The sequence below is a fragment of the Colobus angolensis genome, unplaced genomic scaffold, assembly GCF_000951035.1.
Source record: "Colobus angolensis palliatus isolate OR3802 unplaced genomic scaffold, Cang.pa_1.0 Scaffold108, whole genome shotgun sequence".
NCBI lineage: Eukaryota > Metazoa > Chordata > Mammalia > Primates > Cercopithecidae > Colobus > Colobus angolensis.
This window is the reverse complement of record NW_012111808.1, coordinates 6,419,978-6,440,733: the sequence shown is the minus strand read 5'-3', so window position 1 is coordinate 6,440,733 and position 20,756 is coordinate 6,419,978. Positions and strand designations below refer to the sequence as shown.

General features: G+C 43.9%; 1 protein-coding gene across 3 annotated transcripts in view; it reads right to left on the bottom strand.

Moving 5' to 3' along the window:
- Nucleotides 1-3,062: 3,062 nt before the first annotated feature.
- Nucleotides 3,063-20,756, bottom strand: part of ZNF532 (zinc finger protein 532) — a 139,085-nt gene continuing 121,391 nt past the window's right edge. For all 3 annotated transcript variants that reach the window (XM_011949306.1, XM_011949311.1, XM_011949302.1), the window contains 3 exons: nt 10,726-10,838; nt 7,932-8,079; nt 3,063-5,555 (listed from right to left, as the gene is read on the bottom strand). In XM_011949306.1, coding sequence (XP_011804696.1) covers nt 5,061-5,555; nt 7,932-8,079; nt 10,726-10,838 — 756 coding nt within the window. In that variant the 3' untranslated portion in view covers nt 3,063-5,060. The remainder of the gene's footprint in view (nt 5,556-7,931; nt 8,080-10,725; nt 10,839-20,756) is intronic.

The following is a 20,756-nucleotide window of genomic DNA, read 5'->3' as shown; positions in this document are numbered from 1 at the left end:
TTCTTGGGTCTTTTTTTTAATCCATTCAGCCACTCTGTCCTTGTATTAGAAAATTTAACCCATTTACATTCAAAGTAACTACTGATAGGTGAGAACTTATTACTGCCATTTTATAATTTGTTTTCTGGTTGTTGGGGATGTATTTTGTTTCTCCCTGTCTTGCTGGTTTGTAGTTTGCTGTAGTGGGATGTTATGAGTAATCCTTTCTATTTATATTCTGTGCATCTACTATAGATTGTTTTCTGGTTACCATGATCTTTATAAAGACATTCACATTGTCATATTCCAAAGGCTTGCAGCTAACTCGGTAAGGATGTGAGATTCAAAACTGAGAAAACAAAAACAAAAATTGTCAAAGAAAACAAGAAGTTTCAAGGATCCATTTAAGCAGAGTGTATTACACCTCCTGAGTAGGAGCCAAGTTTTTAAGGTAGCTAACTAAGGGTAGGTTCCTTATTTAGAAGATGTATGTTAAAATTAAGAACTACAATCTGGAATCCTTACAGCATCTGAAATTTGCAAAGTGTGTGTGTGTGTGCACGCATGCGTGTATGTGTGTGCATGCATATGCATATATGTGTGTGTGTAAATTAAATGGCATAAATAGCATCCTACATTTGGCACATTACTTTTTATTTTCAGACTATCCTTTGGGATAGATGAAGGGTTCCTCTGAGCCATATTTTATAAATTTCTTGGCTGCCCAAAAATTTCAAGAGGAAATTTCACTGTTGGTCAAAGAACCTAGGATGGAAACTCACTGGCCTGCTGACACTGGTGAGGCACGCCCACCAGAGCTTCAGGGCAGAACAGCTGTTCTTTGGACTACTTGCTGTGGTAGGAGTAAGGAATTTGCAGAAAATGTGTTTGGGAGGAAGAAGTGGTCTTTGCCATGCAGTGTAAGCCTACATTTTCCTTTTTCTCATTTTGCAAGTAACATTTTGCTGACATTCTTCTGTATGCGTTTGTTACTCAGTTATTGATGTATCACCGAAACACATAAAAACAAAAGCATATTTTGTATGTATACCTGAAACTTAAGATCATCTTCCCGGTGATCAGCTCTTAATTTTTACTTCCATATATATATATATATAGGAAGTAAAAAAATATATATGTATTATATATTTTATGTATATATTATATATACATAATATATATATATAATTTTTTTTTTTTTTTTTTTTGGAGATAAGAGTCTTGCTCTGTCACCCAGGCTGGAGTGCAGTGGCACCATCTCAGCTCACTGCAACCTCTGCTTCCTGGGTTTGAGCGATTCTCCTGCCTCAGCCTCCCAAATAGCTGGGACTACAGGTGGGCGCCATTTGTATTTTCATTAGAGACAGAATTTCACCATGTTGGGCAGGCTGGTTTCGAACTCCTGATTTAGGGTGATCCACCTGCCTTGGCCTCCCAAAGTGCTGGGATTATAGGTGTGAGCCACCGTGCCCGGCCTACTTCCCTATTTTTAAGTAACCTAAACCTTGAGAAAAAATTTAAGGAATCACATAAGCTTGAACTTTCAGATCAGACTTTCTCTGTATTCCACATTAAGAAACCCTCTGGAAACTATATCTGAAATGCTACTTACAGCTGAAGCCACTTTCCAAGCCTACTCCCACTACCCTAGGTCAAGTGTTCCTACTGTGCCAATTTAAACGTTATTCCTGTGATGGCCAAATACTTTCAGCCTCCTGGGCACGTGGGAGGATTGCACTTCCCAGCCTCCTTGTGACTAGGTGGCTCCGCATGACTGGTTTTGGCCAGTGAGTTGTGAGAAGTGGCACCTGTCACTTCTGGGCCACAGCATTTCATTGCATTTTCCCTCTGCCACCCAACTGGCAGCTTTTTGATAGTGGGGTAATGGGACAAGGAGATACGGAGCCATGCCTCTAGCCAACCCACAGTGGACACTGAATGTGAACAAGAAATGCCTTGTGATAAGCTATTTAGACTTAAGGTCCTAACCACAGTATAACCCAACCTATCCTGATTGATATACTCCATCCTAAACACTGCCACCCATTAACCGGGTCCTATCACTCACCTGTCCAAATGACTACCTCTATCAATACAAACCCCTTCATTCTATCATTCACAGTGGTTTTTTTTTTTTTCTGAGATGGAGTTTTGGTCTTGTTGCCCAGGTTGGAGTGCAACAGTGTAATCTCAGCTTACTGCGACCTCCGCCTCCCAGGTTCAAGTGATTCTTCTGCCTCAGCCTCAGAGTAGCTAGGATTACAGGCACCTGCCACTGCACCCAGCTAATTTTTTATGTTTTTAATAGAGATGAGGTTTCACTATGTTGGCCAGGCTGGTTGTGAACTCCTGGCCTCAGGTGATCCACCCACCTCGGGTTCCCAAATGATGGGGATTACAGGCATGAGTCACCATACCTGGCCTCATTCAAGGGTTTTTCCAACTTGGCCTAAGCCTATTCTTTCAGGCTTAGCTCTCACTTCTGCACTCAAGAGTACATGGACTTCCTAAGAATTGAGCATACCTCACGTTATACTCCTCCTCAAATGCACACACCCGGCATCTACAACTAATGAAGAATGGGCAGAATTTATGTTCCAGCATGATTTTGTTGAGCATTCACTGTTGACCCAAGTATTAATGTCTTTCTTTCATTAATGGCTAAGATTTTCTACACTACCTTCCCAGTTCCCTCTAGTCCCCCTTTCTGGAACTTCCATTAAACCGAAGCTAGATCTTCTCACTTTGTTCCTGATTCCTAACCTCTCTTTCATATTGGAAATGTCACTTTATCTCTGTGCTGAGGCTAATTTTCTCAAGGGCTATCTTCCAGTTTACCAATTCCCTCTTCAACTGAACAATCCAGGTTTCCCCCCAGGGTTACAGCATTGTGTAGTGTTTTTCTGGAATCTAGATTTTAGTTTCTTCATTTTGGACCTCTGGACATTTTAAAAAACTTTGTTTTCTCATCTATGCATTTAACAGGTGTTAATTTTATATTAAGCATCTCTGGGTACTTAAGAGTAGAAAGACTTTCAGGTTATTTATAAAGTCATAGTGCCAAAAACAAAAATTCTGTATCATGTTTTGTACATACTTTTTATTTGTTGAATAAATGAATATTTGTCAATATGTACATAACCACATAGAGCGAGCATTAGATTTAGAAAGCAAAATATTTGGGTTCTAATATGCAAAGCCACTTACCAGCTACGAGGGCTTCGGCAAATAACTGAATCTCAGCTCAGCTTCCTCAATTGTAAAAGTAGGTTATTCGGACCTATGTGGCTTACCACACAGGCTTATTGCAAGGTTCAAATGCAGAAACATAAAAGTGCTATGAATACAACTTAGAGCAATACAACCATAACAAGTAACAGCAATGGAATTTCAAGCTGAAATTCACACCCTCGGATTGTACCGATGTACTGATGGAGTCAACAAGAAAGTGACAAAATAGCTGATTACTAATGAGAACGAATATGCCATTCTTCTGAGTGGGAAGAATTCTGCAACATCCTGTAGCTTGTCCCTGCAATTAATCACTTCCCAAGCTTCACAAAGATGTCGGAGACCCACCGTCAATAACTCTCTCACAGAAGCACAAGGGCCAAATGTCCCACGTTTATTTACATATGAAATGTGTTTCATACAGTTATGATGGATGGAGTGCATAACACCTGACAGCAGCAAGACCTTTCGAGGAACCGAACGTTGACTACAGTATATCATGCAAGTATCTATATATACACAAAAGAATTCCTTTTCTTAAAAAAAAAAAAGTACAAAACACGTTCAGGGATAAATACAAGATATAAAATGCAAAAGAAAACACAAAACGAAACCAAAAAATAGAACTCTCTCAGAGAACTATAAACGGAAGGGACAGAAGAGTACCTCTGCTGCATTTTAATAAAGCAGAACTACCGACGTTAAATATACTCTTGAAATGGCTGAACTAAACCCGGGTGGCTCAGTGCTTAAGGTAACGGCCAATTGCAATACACAGGCGGCTGCATTGATAAGTCGGTGGTTGAAGTTGTGCATCCCGACTCTAAGTACCAGAACGTTTGGCAGTAGCACCCAGAACAGGAAACGCCAACTCTTTTGACAGCAAAGGGTTAAGTCAACTGATTTTTTTTTCTGTCAAGAGCCAGAGAAATACTTGATATTCTTAGTTGTGTTTCTGTAATAGTTAATAAATTACATGACAAAAACCTGACTATATAAATCTATTGGTCTAACTACGTATTTGTAACTTTTATAGTAGTCCAGCCCTTTCGTTACTTTCCCTCCTTGTGCTCTTAAAGCCAGCCTTGCAGATCTGCCCAGAAAAACAGCCCCATTTTTTTTCTTTACAATAGCCTTCCCCCTTCCTCAAAATGGAATTGAGGAAATCAGCATTCCTTATTAGATTCCTGGCTTCAGTTTTTATCCACCCCGGGAAAGGAGCAACCTGCAAGGCTACTTTAAGCACCCTTCGGCGTGGCCTGACGACAAAGGCACGCCCACAGTGGAGCGCAGTTGTCTCAAATGTGAACTCACTCCCTCAGGGCAGGCACATCGAGGAAGTGCTAAGACACTTAAAAGTTCCTAGTGTTTTTGAGACCCACAATTACTTACAATTTATGTAGTGAATTCTAAAAATTAAAAACACTAAAAAAGGCATTATTTTAGCCTGTAATTAGTTAACCCATTCAAAATCCAAACATACAAAATGGTTTATTTGAATTCAGGAACTGCCCCTGTTACTAAGAACTCTGTTTTAAAGAAACAGTACAAAAAGAAAAATTCTAACCCAAAACAACTCAAATGGTTTTCCACTAAATACTGATACAAACATGTAACAAAGAGTATAAAAAGTTATTCATTTAAATATATACAAACTCTTTGAAACTCAAATACTGTTTTAATACTTATCGAGGATATATACGACGAGGTGAAGGAAGGTACGCTGAAAGAGAATATATTGCAACAGCCTAGACAGTACTGTTAACTCTATTATACTGCAAACCTTTTGTAACAAAAATGTCTTTTTTATTCCAATGTGGACAGGGATTTTCCTCATGGAGCATCTGTGGCTATTTCTCGGCTGAGCTCATCCTTTTGGATTTGATGAAGGCCATGCCGTGTGTCCGCATGTGAGTATTTAAGGCAGCTTCAGTTTCAAAAGTTTTTGCGCACACTTTGCACTTTCTGTCTGACACGGCGCCATCGGGGGATTCATCCTCGTGGCTGGGTTTGTTCTCCTGTTGGTTATCTTCCCCAGCCCCATTTTGCTTGGACACTGGCTGAGGTTCCTTTAACTTGTGTACGATGAAGAGGTGCCTGGATAGAGAGACATGAGACGTGTAGCAGAGGCCACACTCCCGGCACTGGTAGGAAGAACCATCGGATTTGTGCTGAGGGATGTGTTCGTGGAACTGCAGCAGGTTTTCGGTGGTGAAGCCACACACGGCACATTTGTGAACCTTAAACACATTGATTTTCAGCTTTTTCAATGGTTGAGTGATTGCTCCTCGGGGAGGCCTGAACTCCATAACTGGTTCTTCCAACTTCCGCTTGGGACTGGGGACCTTTCAGGGAAAGAGAGCAAATGATACGATTGAAAACCATCCTTCCCGGTGGCTGATAAATGATCGGTTCTCTTACTTTCGAGCTGCCAGGAAAACAAGTGCTGAACGCTTTGGGATTTAGGGGCTTTAGAGCTGTGTGTCTGCCACCCCACCCAGAGGCCCGTGCCTTTCTTCCACTCCAGACAGAAACCCACTAGCTGTTGTTACCAGGCACTGCTCTGGCCACTGGGCACAGCAGCGGTCAAATGAACTCCTAGCTTCCTGGAATTTGTTACAGCGGAGTTAGATGAACAGAAACAAATTAGAAAATACGCAGCACGTCAGACTCAGGACAACCAAGCAGGGTGGGATGGAGGCCATGGGAAGCAATGGGGGTGTAGGTGCAGCTGCTAGGTGATGTGGTATGGTCAGCGACAGCCTGGTGACAGGTGACATTTGAAAAGAGACCTGTGGCCGGGCGCGGTGGCTCAAGCCTGTAATCCCAGCACTTTGGGAGGCCGAGATGGGCGGATCACAAGGTCAGGAGATCGAGACCATCCTGGCTAACACGGTGAAACCCCGTCTCTACTAAAATACAAAAAACTAGCCGGGCGAGATGGTGGGCGCCTGTAGTCCCAGCTACTCGGGAGGCTGAGGCAGGAGAATGGCGTGAACCCGGGAGACGGAGCTTGCAGTGAGCTGAGATCCGGCCACTGCACTCCAGCCTGGGCGACAGCGTGAAACTCCGTCTCAAAAAAAAGAAAAAAAAAAGAAAAGAGACCTGATGCAGTGTGGGGAAAGCAGTCAAGCATAGGAAGCTGTGAGTGCCAAGGCCTAAGGTGGGAACAGGCTTGTGAGTGGGGGACAGAAGGGTGGCCAGAGCCAGTAGGAAGGAGTGCTCAGGGAGCCCGCAGGAACCAGGGTCCGAGAGATGCGGAGGTGGACTGTAATGCCCCTTGTGAGACAGACAGTCAGGATTTCGCTTTTCGACTGAGGGCCACCGGAAGCTTTCCCTACCCTTTCTTTCACGTCATTTCCCCTGCTGCATCTGCCATTTATCCTTCCCTTCCAGGGCTCTAAATCCCACTTTGAATCCCCTTCCCAAGCCCATGTGTCCCTCCTCTCTGCCCCAGCTTTTCTGCTCTGTTCATGTGCACCTTCACATGTGGCCATGACCTGAAGCTACCTTTACACACACTTTTTCTTTTTCTTTTCTTTTGAGATGGAGTCTTGCACTGTTGCCCAGCCTGGAGTGCAGTGGCACTATCTTGGCTCACTACAACCTCTGCCTCCTGGGTTCAAGCAATTCTCCTGTCTCAGCCTCCCGCTTAGCTGGGACTACAGGTGTGCACCACCAATGCCCGGCTAATTTTTGTATTTTTAGTAGAGACGGGGTTTCACCATATTGGCCAGGCTGGTCTCGAACTCCTGACCTCGTGATTGTCTGCCTCAGCCTCCCAAAGTGCTGGGATTACAGGTGTGAGCCACCGAGCCTGGCTTCACACATCACCAGGAGCACTTGAAGTATTGTATTTTAATGCCACACCAGTCTGACTTGTATTCTGATGAGGTTTTACTCAATGATTAACTCCCTGAAAGCACACATAAGCTTTTACTTGGTTACATTCCAGACCTAGCACAGCACCAAAGACAAGAGGGCTTTTTAAATATCTTTTTATTTTTTTTTTTGAGACAGAGTCTCGCTCTTTTGCCCAGACTAGAGTGCAGTGGCGTGATCTCAGCACACTGCAACCTCTACTTCCTGAGTTCCAGCGATTCTTCTGCCTCAGCCTCCTGAGTAGCTGGGGATTACAGGTGAGCTCCACCATACCTGGCTAACTTTTGTACTTTTAGCAGAGACGGGGTTTCACCATGTTGGCCAGGCTGGTCTCGAACTTCTAGCCTCAAGTAATCAGCCTGCCTTGTCATCCCAAAGTGTGGGGATTACAGGCATGAGCCACCGTGCCCAGCCTAAACTATTTCTTTAAACTTTTTTTTTTTTTGAGAGAAAAGTCCTGCTCTTGTCCCCCAGGTTTGAGTACAATGACTTTATCTTGGCTCACTGCAACCTCCACCTCCCGGGTTCAAATGATTCTCCTGCCTCAGCCTCCCATGTAGCTGGGATTAAGGCGCCTGCCACCATGCCCGGCTACTTTTTGTATTTTTTGATAGAGACGGGGTTTCACCATGTTGGCCAGGCTGGTCTCGAACTCCTGACCTCAGATGATCCGCCTGCCTCAGCCTCCCAAAGTGCTGGGATTACAGGCATTGAGCTACTGTGCCCGGTCAGTCTGAATTTTTAAAACTGTAACTATGCAACAAAAACTTAAAAAAAAAAAAATGGGAAAAGCAGGTCAACACAATTTCACTGTAAAGCAAACATCTGCAGTGTTAGACCTTGGTGTCTTCTTTTATTTCTGTTTCCTCCTCATTGGTGGCGTCTGTCATTTCTTTCAGGTCAGGGTCCTTGATGCCATGCATCAGCTGGACGTGCTTCTCCAGCATCAGTCGTTTGGTAAAGGTACGTCTGGAGTCTGGGCAGTGCCTGTGGGGTGAAAGGCAAGGAGATAACGCACTTGCTGACAAAATAAGCTCCTGTGGAGGAACTCATGGTTGAAGGGCCTCCCGAGCCATCCGTTCACACAGACAGGTCCAGTGAGCTCAGTTCACACCACAGTTCAACATGCAAGCAGCCATTTTGCTAGGAGTGTTCCTTAATTTACAGGTCTAGATGGCTTTAATTTTAAAGGGAAAATACTGCATTTCAAAAGTTTTCAATGACTCAGTATTCTCAGAATGAGCACCATGCTGAACACGTTAGTATAAAGTCCCTCCTTGACTCCTTCGTGCTGCTATTAATTATTCCTATCCTCTGCCGTGACAAAGACATGAGTGTCCAGCCCAAATGCAACATGCATGTTTATACTCATGGTAGTCGAGTATGTGTGGTCACTCAGTAGATAAGATCAAAAATAGTTTTTCTTTGAAAAATAATTGGCCGGGCGCGGTGGCTCAAGCCTGTAATCCCAGCACTTTGGGAGGCCGAGACGGGCGGATTACAAGGTCAGGAGTTCGAGACCATCCTGGCTAACACGGTGAAACCCCGTCTCTACTAAAAAATACAAAAAGCTAGCCGGGCGAGGTGGCGGGTGCCTGTAGTCCCAGCTACTCGGGAGGCTGAGGCAGGAGAATGGCGAAACCCGGGAGGCGGAGCTTGCAGTGAGCTGAGATCCAGCCACTGCACTCCAGCCTGGGCGACAGAGCGAGACTCCGTCTCAAAAAAAAAAAAAAAAAAAAAAAAGAAAAATAATTGACCTCTTTTCTTTAATAAAGCAGGCCAAAGATAGTTTAGAAAACAGGTTGGCTGGGTGCAGTGGCTCATGTCTATAATCCCAGAACTTTGGGAGGCCAAGGCGGGTGGATCACCTGAGGTCAGCAGTTCGAGACCAGCCTGTCCAACATGGAGAAACCCTGTCTCTACTAAAAATACAAAATTAGCCAGGCATGGTGGTGCGTGCCTGTAATCCCAGCTACTCAGGAGGCTGAGGCAGGATAATAGTTGAACCCAGAAGGCAGAGGTTGCAGTGAGCCGAGATCGTGCCATTGCATTCCAGCCTGGGCAACAAGAGCAAAACTGTCTCAAAAAAAAAAAAAAAAAAGAGGTAATGGCCCTAGTCATTATGGCTGCTATAAAACCAGGTATTAATAATGCTACTGCAGGGAAGGACAAAAAGTCTCTTGTGGTCTCAAATCTGCCTTCAAAATGGCTTTGGAGGAATTTATAATGATTGGCCCTAAACCCTGATGACATCCTATTAGAGACCTTTGCACGGCAGTGGCAGGAGCCAGCATCACCCACAAGGGACGGGGGCTCTCCATGAGGATGAATTTTTTGTTGGCCATCAGTTAGTGGAACAATCCCAGCATTTTATGGTAAGTTCATGGGGAAATAAACAAAACCTATCAGTGAAGCATTATGGGCCAGACCTCCCATTGTCATCTTGGCCCATAGCATCCTTCTAAATTCTGAATCTTTTGATTTGGTCTCAACACACAGACTTTATTCATAATCACTCTTATCTCACTAAACAGCTTCAACTTCACTGAATCAGATGATTCCTACCCAATTATAACCCCCTGCAAATCTGACAGCCAACCTTCATGACTCTCCCAATCCATAGGGTCCACCTGGCCTGCACTGACATCCATGTAACATTTCAGTGCTTTAGCCTCAGGGTCCTTGGCTCTCTCATGAGACATGCTTTCTTCTTATCAACCCACTCCAGGCACATTCCAGTTGAGTGAGTGATAGACTTTCACTAATGATGAGATAGGTTCTGGTGTTCATGTATGAAGTAGCAGCTTATGACTGTCCACTGCAGTCTCGGTTGATGTTGGCCCACCCAGTCCCTTGGATTTGGTCACAGGCTGCCCCACCTTCGGTGGTGACTGCCCCCAGCCAACCTCTTTTCTAAACTATCTTTGGCCTGCTTTATTAAAATAGGTCGATTATTTTTCAAAAATTTCATAAATTCATAAATATGAAAACATATCAGTAAATACTAAGTAAAGCGACTACCTAATTTGTGGTAGATAGGATATGCTATGACTGCAAAGGGGCCCAGCCGAGGACTGAATCTGTGACCAGCCCTGAAGCTAGCCAAATTACCTCGGTGCGTGCAGAGAGACCATGTACTGCCAATCAATCGCTCCCCCAGGACACTCAGGGATCATGCCTGTAATCATCCTAGCACTTTATAAGGTCGAAGCAGGTAGATCACCCAAGGTCAGGAGTTCGAGACCAGCCTGGCTAACAAGGTGAAACCCCGTCTCTACTAAAAATACAAACATGAGCTGGGAGTGGTGGTACGTGCCTATAATCCAGCTACTCAGGAGGTTGAGGCAGGGGAATCACTTGAACCTGGGAGGCAGAGGTGGCAGTGAGCCAAAATTGCACCACTGCACTCCAGCCTGGGCAACAGAGATGGTCTCAGAAAAAATGTACATGAGATATGCAAGAAAATGCTCGTTTTTAGTGTGACAACCCAATCCAAAACCTCTATGCCAAAACAATAATAGAAATGTAATCTAGCAAATGTGGAGCATAGCAAATTGATGGTACTACACTAAAAACCTTCCAGAGGTTCCTCCTGAGTCTTCTGACTGCGTCCCGTTAGAAACCAGGACTTACGAGCAGGCGTACACTTTCCTGATGCCTTTGTGCTTGATCCGGTTGTGCCGGCACAGGCTGTGGGACGAGCTGAAAGACTTGTCACACTGGCGGCAGGGGTGTTTCTTCATTTGCTGGAGGAAGGAGAGAAAGTCACTTAAGAGGATGAAAACAGATGCACTCAAACAATTAAGAACTCTTTTGTAACAGTTTAAATCATTATTACAGGTCCCAAAATCCAAAACTGAGTGTTGACATGACACTACACGTGGAAAATGTCATGCCTGACCTCATGTGACGGGTCACAGTTGGAACTGTCTCATGCACAAATTTAAAATTTTATAAAAGTACCTTCAAGCTATGTATATAAGGTATATATGAAACATGAACAAATATCACAATTAGAGTCCCAAGATATTATGTATATTTGAATATGCCGAGATCCAAAAACATCTAAAATTCAAAACACTTGTGTTCCCAAACTTTCACTTCAGGGATACTCAACCTGTATTTCGGAATACAGTAACAAAACCAGAAAACTTTTTTTTTTTTTTGAGACAGAGTCTCGCTCTGCCCCCAGGCTGGAGTGCAGTGGCCGGATCTCAGCTCACTGCACGCTCCACCTCCCAGGTTCACTCCATTCTCCTGCCTCAGCCTCCCGAGTGGCTGGGACTACAGGCGCCCGCCACCTCGCCCGGCTAGTTTTTTGTATTTTTTAGTAAAGACGGGGTTTCACCGTGTTCGCCAGGATGATCTCGATCTCCTGACCTCGTGATCCGCCCGTCTCGGCCTCCCAAAGTGCTGGGATTACAGGCTTGAGCCACCACGCCCGGCCCCAGAAAACTTTTAAAAAATATATAATAAAAATAAAAATGAGGACAAGGCTGAAGTAACCATGACGGGGCTAATTTTAGGAGGATGGGTTCAACTATCATAAGGGTAAAAAAAAAATTCTCTCTCAAAAACACCGGTTTTTGATTCAACACAAACATCCAGGTATTTGAAATAACATTATATTAATCTTTTACTGAAAATATATAAAAACATATCAGTAAATACTAAGTAAAGCCACTACCTAATTTGTGGTAGATGGAATATCCTGTTTTATTTAGTATGCCATGTTAAATGAAATCTCTGGCTACCCTTTAATGACTAAGTAATTATTCATTATTATAAGGGAAGTTTTCTAGAAGGATTTTTGTTTTAACTAATATCACTTGATCATCTCAAGAACACATAACTTTGAAACAATTTTAAGGAGGCTGCCTGCTGGTATACTTAGCGGATGAGGGAGAGAGAGACAGCAAACGCTGTCAAGTAGGTAAGCCGAATTTTCTTATATTTAAAAGTTTCCCACTCAGGCTGAGATAGGTTAATTGAATGCATCTCCATGCAGAACCTTTGAGGTAAATTAGTGGCTTAACTTTAAAACAAATTATTTGGTTATGACATGCATAACAGTCTAGAACTAAACAATGTCATATTACAAGGAAATTAAAGAGCTGTCAAGCCTCGTGAATGGAACAAAATCTGGCTCTAAACTCATTAAACACTGAAGTAGGAAGAAGTTTTCATGCGAGATAACATTGTAATTGCAAGCTACATTACGAAGTGATTGCAAGCTACATGATAAAGAAATGATTACATTTTTTTGAGACTGAGTCTCATTCTGTTGCCTAGGCTGGAGTGCAGTGGTGTAATCTTGGCTCACTGCAACCTCCGCCTCCTGGGTTCAAGGAACTCTCATGCCTCAGCCTCCCAAGTAGCTGGGGCTAAAAGCGCCCACCACCATGGCCGGCTAATTTTTGTATTTTTAGTAGAGACCGGGTCTCACCATGTTGGCCAGGCTGGTCTCGAGAACTCCTGCCTGAAGTGATCCACTGGCCTCAGCCTCCCAAAGTGCTGGGATAACAGGTGTGAGCCACTGTGCCCAGACTGATTACAATTTTCAAAATCATTTTCTCATTAACTGCTTGACAAACATGTCCTCGTTCAAATCGGCAGGCAAATCGGAGTGGCTGAGTCTGGCCGGCAGCACCTAAGATGAGCTGGCACCTGGTCTCTGCCTCATGAATCACAGGACCTGGGGAAAGCCACTCAACCTGCACGAATGTCCACTCCCACCCCTGTGAGATGGGCTTGCAACAATGCCTGCCTCCCAGGATGCTTCGAGACCACCGGGACAATTAATAAAGGGGACAGGCAGCGTGGGACACACCAGTCAGGAAATGCTCTTGTAGTAGTCAAGTTATGCATCCAACTTCCACTTAAAAAGAGTAGAAAAACAGTCTTTTAAATAAACCAAATCAGTCTGGTAGATATTCAAAAGCGTCTTGAATCCAAAGGAGAAAATTTCTTCTCCAAGTTAAAAGTTATACCAATGCTGTTCATCTCTGGGGGAAACAACAGGAGAGAGAACAAAGCAAAGAAGCTGGTGCCACCCAAAAATATTCTTAAAGATTTGATTACACAAAATAAGCCAAGAGCAATCCCTAACCTTTTGGATTAGCATTTATGCAGCCAAAGAGTGAATAAGAGGTAACAAGCCTTTATTTTAAAGCTTTAAAGTCATGAACAATAGTTCTATATTTCAATGAAGATATTTAAAAATCTAGTATCTAATGCTTTTTACATTTTCTACATATAAAATCAACTGGGGCTGGGTGCAGTGGCTCATGCCTATAATCCCAGCACTTTGGGAGGGCGAGGCAGGTGGATCACGAGGTCAGGAGATCGAGACCATCCCGAGACCATCCTGGCTAACACGGTAAAACCCCGTCTCTATTAAAAATACAAAAAATGAACCAGGCATAGTGGCGGGTGCCTGTAGTCCCAGTTACTCAGGAGGCTGAGGCAGGAGAATGGCATGAATCCCGGGGGGTGGAGCTTTAGTGAGCCAAGATCAGGCCATTGTACTCCATCCAGCCTGAGAGACAGAGCAAGACTCTCGTCTCAAAAAAAAAAACAAAAACAAAAGTTAGCCAGGCGTGATGGCGGGTGCCTATAATCCCAGCTACCCCACCCAGGAGGCTGGGGAGGAAGAATTGCTTGAACCCGGGAGGCAGAGGTTGCAGTGAGCCAAGAAGAATGTGCCATTTGCACTCCAGCCTGGGTCCAGCAAGGCTGGACTCCAGCTTGCACTCCAGCAAGGCTCCATCTGAAAAAAATAAAAAAATAAAAAAATCAACTGAAACTCAAGACATCTTTCTAAAAGCAAGACTGCTTCACCAAAACAGATTACAGAGACAAATGTATCTAACAATACAATAGGGCAAGAGACCCCACAGAAAGGAAAATTAGATTTCCTATTAAGGTGACAGGTTTAATATTATATTTCTTCTTGTGTAGTAATATTAACATCAAGACAATTTTAATACAGAAATGCCAATAAGAAAACCCTAAGGTAAGAAATGAAGAACAGCTTAGCAAATCAGTAGCTATTTTCAAAAGATGAATCAATGTGTGAGAGACATCCTTCTGTTTCGGCATCTTTATGAGAAATGCAGAAATGAACTCTGCAATTCAAAAATAAGAGCAGGGTTTCCGATTCACTGGTGACAAGAAAATGAGGTTTAAAACACCAGTTTCTGGATCAAACCTGCCTGGTCACAATTACCTAATGACTTTCTTCCTCTGTTAGATTTTAGAAACAAACATTCAAAGGTGCTTTCCCAAATTTATTTTCCTAACTTCTGTTCCTCAGTATTACTAGCTCCTTCTGCTTTTATAAGTTTAAAAAGTGGGAAAACGGCATTCCAGTGTAAAGCCCACCACCGTCATTCTAAGACTTGAGGCCGTTTGCTTCCTCCTGGCTTTACTGTACTATAAGCTGAGATTGGGGGCTTTGAGTGGACTTTTTAACAGTTAACTAAGATCAGAAAAGGAACATGTCTTCCTACTCGGTTCCGAGTTACTTTGTTTTTAAATAGAACTCCTCAAAGACATAGTGAACTGATAAGCTGGCAGGGTTCCCAAAGTTTTTAACATAAAACTTTTTGAGAGTAAAATATCAAAATAAACACTTGGGTGCACTTCCTAAAATTTCTTCCTCCCCTCTCACTTTTGGCTTTCACCTTCGCAGCTTCGGGGAAGCAAGCATGAACCCCGCCTCCTTTTCTCCAGTGATGGTGCTACGCGCGCTCTACCCCGTGCTGCTTCTGTGCTTGGGATGGTCCTGCCTCGGTTTGCCATAGGGCTTCCCTCACAATCAGAAACTTCCCATTCTCATAACTGGTCCTTTCTGTTTCTCTGCTTACGAGTCTGTTTCCGGTGACTTTGGGGAAGTCAGAGGGAGAAAAGTCGTAACTTCATACCCAGATCTGGGGAGGCACCCACATCTCACCTTGTCCTGGGAGTCCTACCTGCATGAGGCATCTGCCTTGTGCCAACATGCAAGAGCCTCCTTAATGACCACCATGCAGCCAGAAACTCCCACAAACTTAAGACTGCAGGGTACAGGATTATCCTCAACCCTTGCTGACACATGCCCTTCAGCTCCATCATCACACCTTTTTATGAAAAAGGAAAAACCAAGCCAATGACGTGATTTAAATATAGCACAGCAGCAGGCAGTCCCTCCAAAATTCACTCTTAAAGCTCTGACCCCTTCCCACCGGGCAATCTGTTCTAATGAAGAGACCGGCACACTTACTACAGCCCATTTCTGCTGTAAGGCAACATCTGTGCTCCTAAAAATGACCGCACTACGCAAAAATTCAACAATAAAAACAGGGTCTCTACCAAAATGGAGTCACAGAGACAGCACTCAAGACTTTGTCAGTGACACATCAAATGAAAATATTAACTACGTCAAATGGTTAAGAAATGCAAAAAACCACTGCACTTTACCTTGAAGAAGACCTGCAGTGAGCTTGTGGAGGTCAGAGGGTTACAGCTTGTGAGTTACTGGGAAGTGGGGGAAGGAGGGCAGTCAGTGCAAGGGAAGCTTGCAATACCAGCTGTGGATGGCTGTGACCCACAATGAGAGGGAGGCGCTGGTGAAATCGGGGGTGTGTGTGTTGTGTGTATGTGTGTTTTGTGTGCTCCTACACAACTCCACAGTATTCTGTAGTCATGTAGTATTTCTCAGGGATGAAATCACACATAAGCAAACATGAAATTCAGGTTAAGCTCCCATTATTCTGATAGATCAGTGGCACTGGAATAAATTTATATTTTCAGCATAAGCGTTATAGCGGAAGTGACTGTGTTCAAGGTTATTCACTGCACCATCGTGGACAGTGGGTCCATCAAAGGAGAACTGGCTAAATACATGCATGCACTCCTACAAGATGCTATGCTGCTACAGAAATGGAGGGAAGATCTCGATGCACTGATATGAAAAGAACCATAACTACTAAGTGGAGAAAGTACTGGTATACAAAATTATAGACGGAAGCTGTGTTCTGTGTTAAAAGAATGAGAATATACATGCACATATGCTAAATAGACCAAGAAACTTAGGAGTTAAAATTTCACCATATTCCTTCATATTGTTTAAATTTTTAAACCATGTGAATATAGCACATATCCAAAAAAAACTGTTACTGCAAAAAAAAATTGAGGTTTGAGATAGTTTATAAAATCACTTTTTTAAAAGTAGAGTTCTATGAATAACTGCCACCACAGTCAAGATATAGAACAATTGTGTCATCCCCCAAAATTCCCACATGCCCCTTTATAATCAACCCCGCCCCCTCGACCCCACTCTTGGCAGCCACGGATTTGCTTTCTATCTCTGGTTTTGCCGTCTCCAGTTGTCATATAAGTGGAACCATACAGTACACGTGAAGCTTTGAGTCTCGCTTCCTTCACTCGGCATAATACATGTATAATTCCTCCAAGCTGTTGGGTCTATCGGTATTCATTCCTTTTCTCTGCTGAGTAGTGTTCCAGTGTGGATATGCCCCACTGTGTTTACTTGCCAACTGAAAGCCATTTAGGTTGTTTCTAGTTTTTGATATTGTGAATAAAGCCACTACAAATGCTTACTATAAACGTTCGTCTGTGAATATGATTTCTCTCGGGTAAACACTCAGGAGCGGGATTACTAAGTCATGTGTTAAACAGGAAACTGTCCAGCTGTGTTCCAGAGCGGCTCTTCCCTGCATGCCCACCAGCAGTGGAGAGGAACTCCCACCGTTCTGCCATCTTTTAGCATTTGGCATTGCCACTTTATTTAATTCAGTCATTCTACAGGGTGGTCAGTAGTATTTTGTTGTGGTTTTAATTTGCATTTCTCTAATGACTTATTAAGGTAACAAAAAAATCTTTCTGGACAGTTGCAGTGGCTCACGCCTGTAATCCCAGCACTTTGGGAAGCCAAGGCGGGCACATCACTTGAGGCCAGGAGTTCAAGACCAGCCTGCCCAACGTGGCAAAACCCTGTCTCTACTAAAAGTACAAAAATTAGCCAGGCATGCTGGTACATGCCTGTAATCCCAGCTACGCAGAAGGCTGAGGCACAAGAATCACTTGAACTCGGGAAGCAGAGGTTGCAGTGAGCAGAGATAGCGCCACTGCACTCCAGCCTGGGTGACAGAGCAAGTGAGACACCATCTCAAAAAAAAATATATATATATGTATTTCAATTAGTGGGTAAAACACCAACTTATAGTAAGCCTCTTTCTTCAAAGAAAAAGCCTACTACCAAAGTTTTGTTGTTTTTTAATTATTAAAGGGATGTTTGGGGGCATTTTCCCTTCCCCATAAGCTCCTTGAGAACAGAAGCTATGAATTGTTCATCTCTGCATCCTTGGCATTCAGCATACAGAAAACAGTAAATACTTACTGTGGGAATGAATAAATAAACATTAACTGAACACAATTATCTACTTGGAAAATATCAGTAGGTTCTACAAAGTAATCACGGAGTAACGAATTTAGGATAAAGCGCTGGACACAGAGGAACTCTGCTTATTTCCTGCAAGATGGGCGAGACATGACAGTGTTTAAATACTGATAAAAAAAAAAGAGTGTAATAAATGAAGAGACTGAGGATAACAGCGAGAGATGAATGAATGAGCAGGGAGACAGGGAGGGATTCAGACACAGGAAGAACAGCTCTTCCTGTGTGGCCAGAGCCAAGGCGTCATCCAGGGACAGGTGTGATGCTTATTAAAGTCAGGGGTGGGTGGGTGACGAAGGGGCCCAGATATTGAGGGAATTCCTGCCCAGCAGCTTCCATTTTCAAAGTGAAGCACGTATGGTACATCTAGACTTCAGACTCAAATAACTGTGGCCTTCATTTTCTTATTTCTTTATCAAAGTAACAAATGCTTATTGCACAATGTAAAAGAGAAAAGATTGCTTCCAATCTCACCCATCAAAATAACCGCTGTCGATTTCTAATGACACAGCCTTCCCATTTCTTTTCTGAATATACACACTGACGTGTATTTATATTTATAAAACTGATCTATATTATACATGTTGGCTTTTAACCTGATTCTTTTTCACTTGTAAAACACACATATCCACACACATTGACAGTTCTGTTTTGTTTTCTTTGTTGTTGTTTTTGAGACAGAGTCTCTGTCATCCAGGCTGGAGTGCAGTAGTGCAATCTCAGCTCACCATAGCCTCTGCCCTGGGATTCACGTGATTCTCGTGCCTCAGCCTCCCAAGTAGCTGGGATTGCAGGCATGCACCACCACACTTGGATGACTTTTGTATTTTTAATAGAGGCGGGGTTTTACCATGTTGCCCAGGCTGGTCTCAAACTCCTTACCACAGGTGATCTACCCACCTCCGCCTCCCAAAGTGCTGGAATTAAAGGCATGAGCCACTATGCTGGAATTAAAGGCATGAGCCACTATGCCCGGCTAGTTCTGCATTCTGGAGTCTCGCTCTGTCGCCCAGGCTGGAGTACTGTGGCCGGATCTCAGCTCACTGCAAGCTCCGCCTGCCGGGTTCACGCCATTCTCCTGCCTCAGCCTCCCAAGTAGCTGGGACTACAGGCGCCCGCCACCTCGCCCGGCTAGTTTTTTGTATTTTTAGTAGAGACAGGGTTTCACCGTGTTAGCCAGGATGGTCTCGATCTCCTGACCTCATGATCCGCCCGTCTCGGCCTCCCAAAGTGCTGGGATTACAGGCTTGAGCCACCGCGCCCGGCCTAGTTCTGCATTCTTAACAAGTGTATCGTATTCTGTTGCACAAATGAACCATGAATTGTTTATCTTCTATTAATGATTCAAGTTGTTTCAAGTTCTCAGTAACTACAGATACAAATTTCTGTAATCAATTAGTTCCTTTGTATAAATTATTGAAAGCAGTCTTTTGGCCGGGCGCGGTGGCTCAAGCCTGTAATCCTAGCACTTTGGGAGGCCGAGACGGGCGGATCACGAGGTCAGGAGATCGAGACCATCCTGGCTAACACGGTGAAACCCTGTCTCTACTAAAAATACAAAAAACTAGCCGGGCGAGGTGGCGGGCGCCTGTAGTCCCAGCTACTTGGGAGGCTGAGGCAGGAGAATGGCGTGAACCCAGGAGGCGGAGCTTGCAGTGAGTTGCGATTAGGCCACTGCACCCAGCCTGGGCAACAGAGCGAGACTCCATCTCAAAATAAATAAATAAATAAATAATAATAATAAAAAGAAACCCCATCTCTACTAAAGACACAAAAAAAATTAGCCAGGAGTGGTGGCATGCGCCTGTAGTCCCAGCTACTCGGGAGGCTGAGGCAGGAGAATGGCGTAAACCCGGGAGGCGGAGCTTGCAGTGAGCTGAGATCCGGCCACTGCACTCCAGCCCGGGCGACAGAGCAAGACTCCGTCTCAAAAAAAAAAAAAGAAAGCAGTCTTTCTAATATAACGGTTGTGAAAAATGTTAAGCCTCTTTAAATGCCAAACTGCACTAAAGAAGATTCACTCTACCACCACTAGCACGTTCACCAAGGGAGTTTCCAACACCAGCTCTAGTCTTCAACTCTACCAAAGTGATAGGTAAACAGTCAAACAACTTTTTCTCTAAATGGCCAGACAAGTATGTTAGGCCAGAATCCATAAGGTTTCTGTTGTAACTACTCAACTCTGCCCTTGTAGTTTAAAACCAAGAGACAATAACAATTATATGAATGGGTGTGACTGTGTTCTCATAAATTATTTCCAAAAACAGGTGGTGGGCCCATGAAACGCAGTTTGCTGATCCTGAGACCACTGTTTCACATTCAACAGAAGACAGAGACAAGTCTCAATCATTCAGAACCAAATTTACGTGAATTTATGTAGATAATCTAGCTAAAGCCAGTCATAACTATAAAGTGAAAAGAATGTTTTGTTTTTCATGTGCCATGCTCTAAACCGGTTCTGAGAACCGGCACTACCACTGTCATGCGCCTAGATTACCGAGGTGACAACTTTGAAATAAAGAGGGTTAAACCGACGTGTGCTTACCGCTCTGCTTATTTAAAACAACAAAAACAAAACCAACTCTCCGAAGTTCCTGGTTATGAGACTGTCTGCTCTGCTGATGACACTGTACAATTGAAAAAGTAATGACGCAGAACAGTAACAAATGCACAAGAACAGAAGGCCAAATCCGGAGCAGATGGGAAAGAGACGTGTTGCACCGTAGTTTGAGCTTAGAGCAATGTCAGACGCTCGGGCAGAGGAAAAAAGAAAGTGCTGAAGGAAGGCTACCTAAAACTTTCTAACAAGCTGCCAGCATCATGCCAATGAAACCCAGAAATGCCTGCCAGGGCACGGCGGGGCTACCAGGGGTACGTGCCTGCCACGGGCCTCTGCGTCCACCTCCACTGGCCAGTGGGGATGTGCAGCAGAGGTCTGGGGCTCTCACTACAGACACTAAATAGACCTCACATCTCTTCTCTGTCAGGGGACTCTTGGGTCAATGCCCTCGTGCCATCCACTGGGTACCTCTTCATTAATCCTCGTTAGAAAAGCGACAAAATAGGCTGGGCGCGGTGGCTCAAGCCTGTAATCCTAGCACTTTGGGAGGCCGAGACGGGCGGATCGCGAGGTCAGGAGATCGAGACCATCCTGGCTAACACGGTGAAACCTCGTCTCTACTAAAAAATACAAAAAACTAGCCGG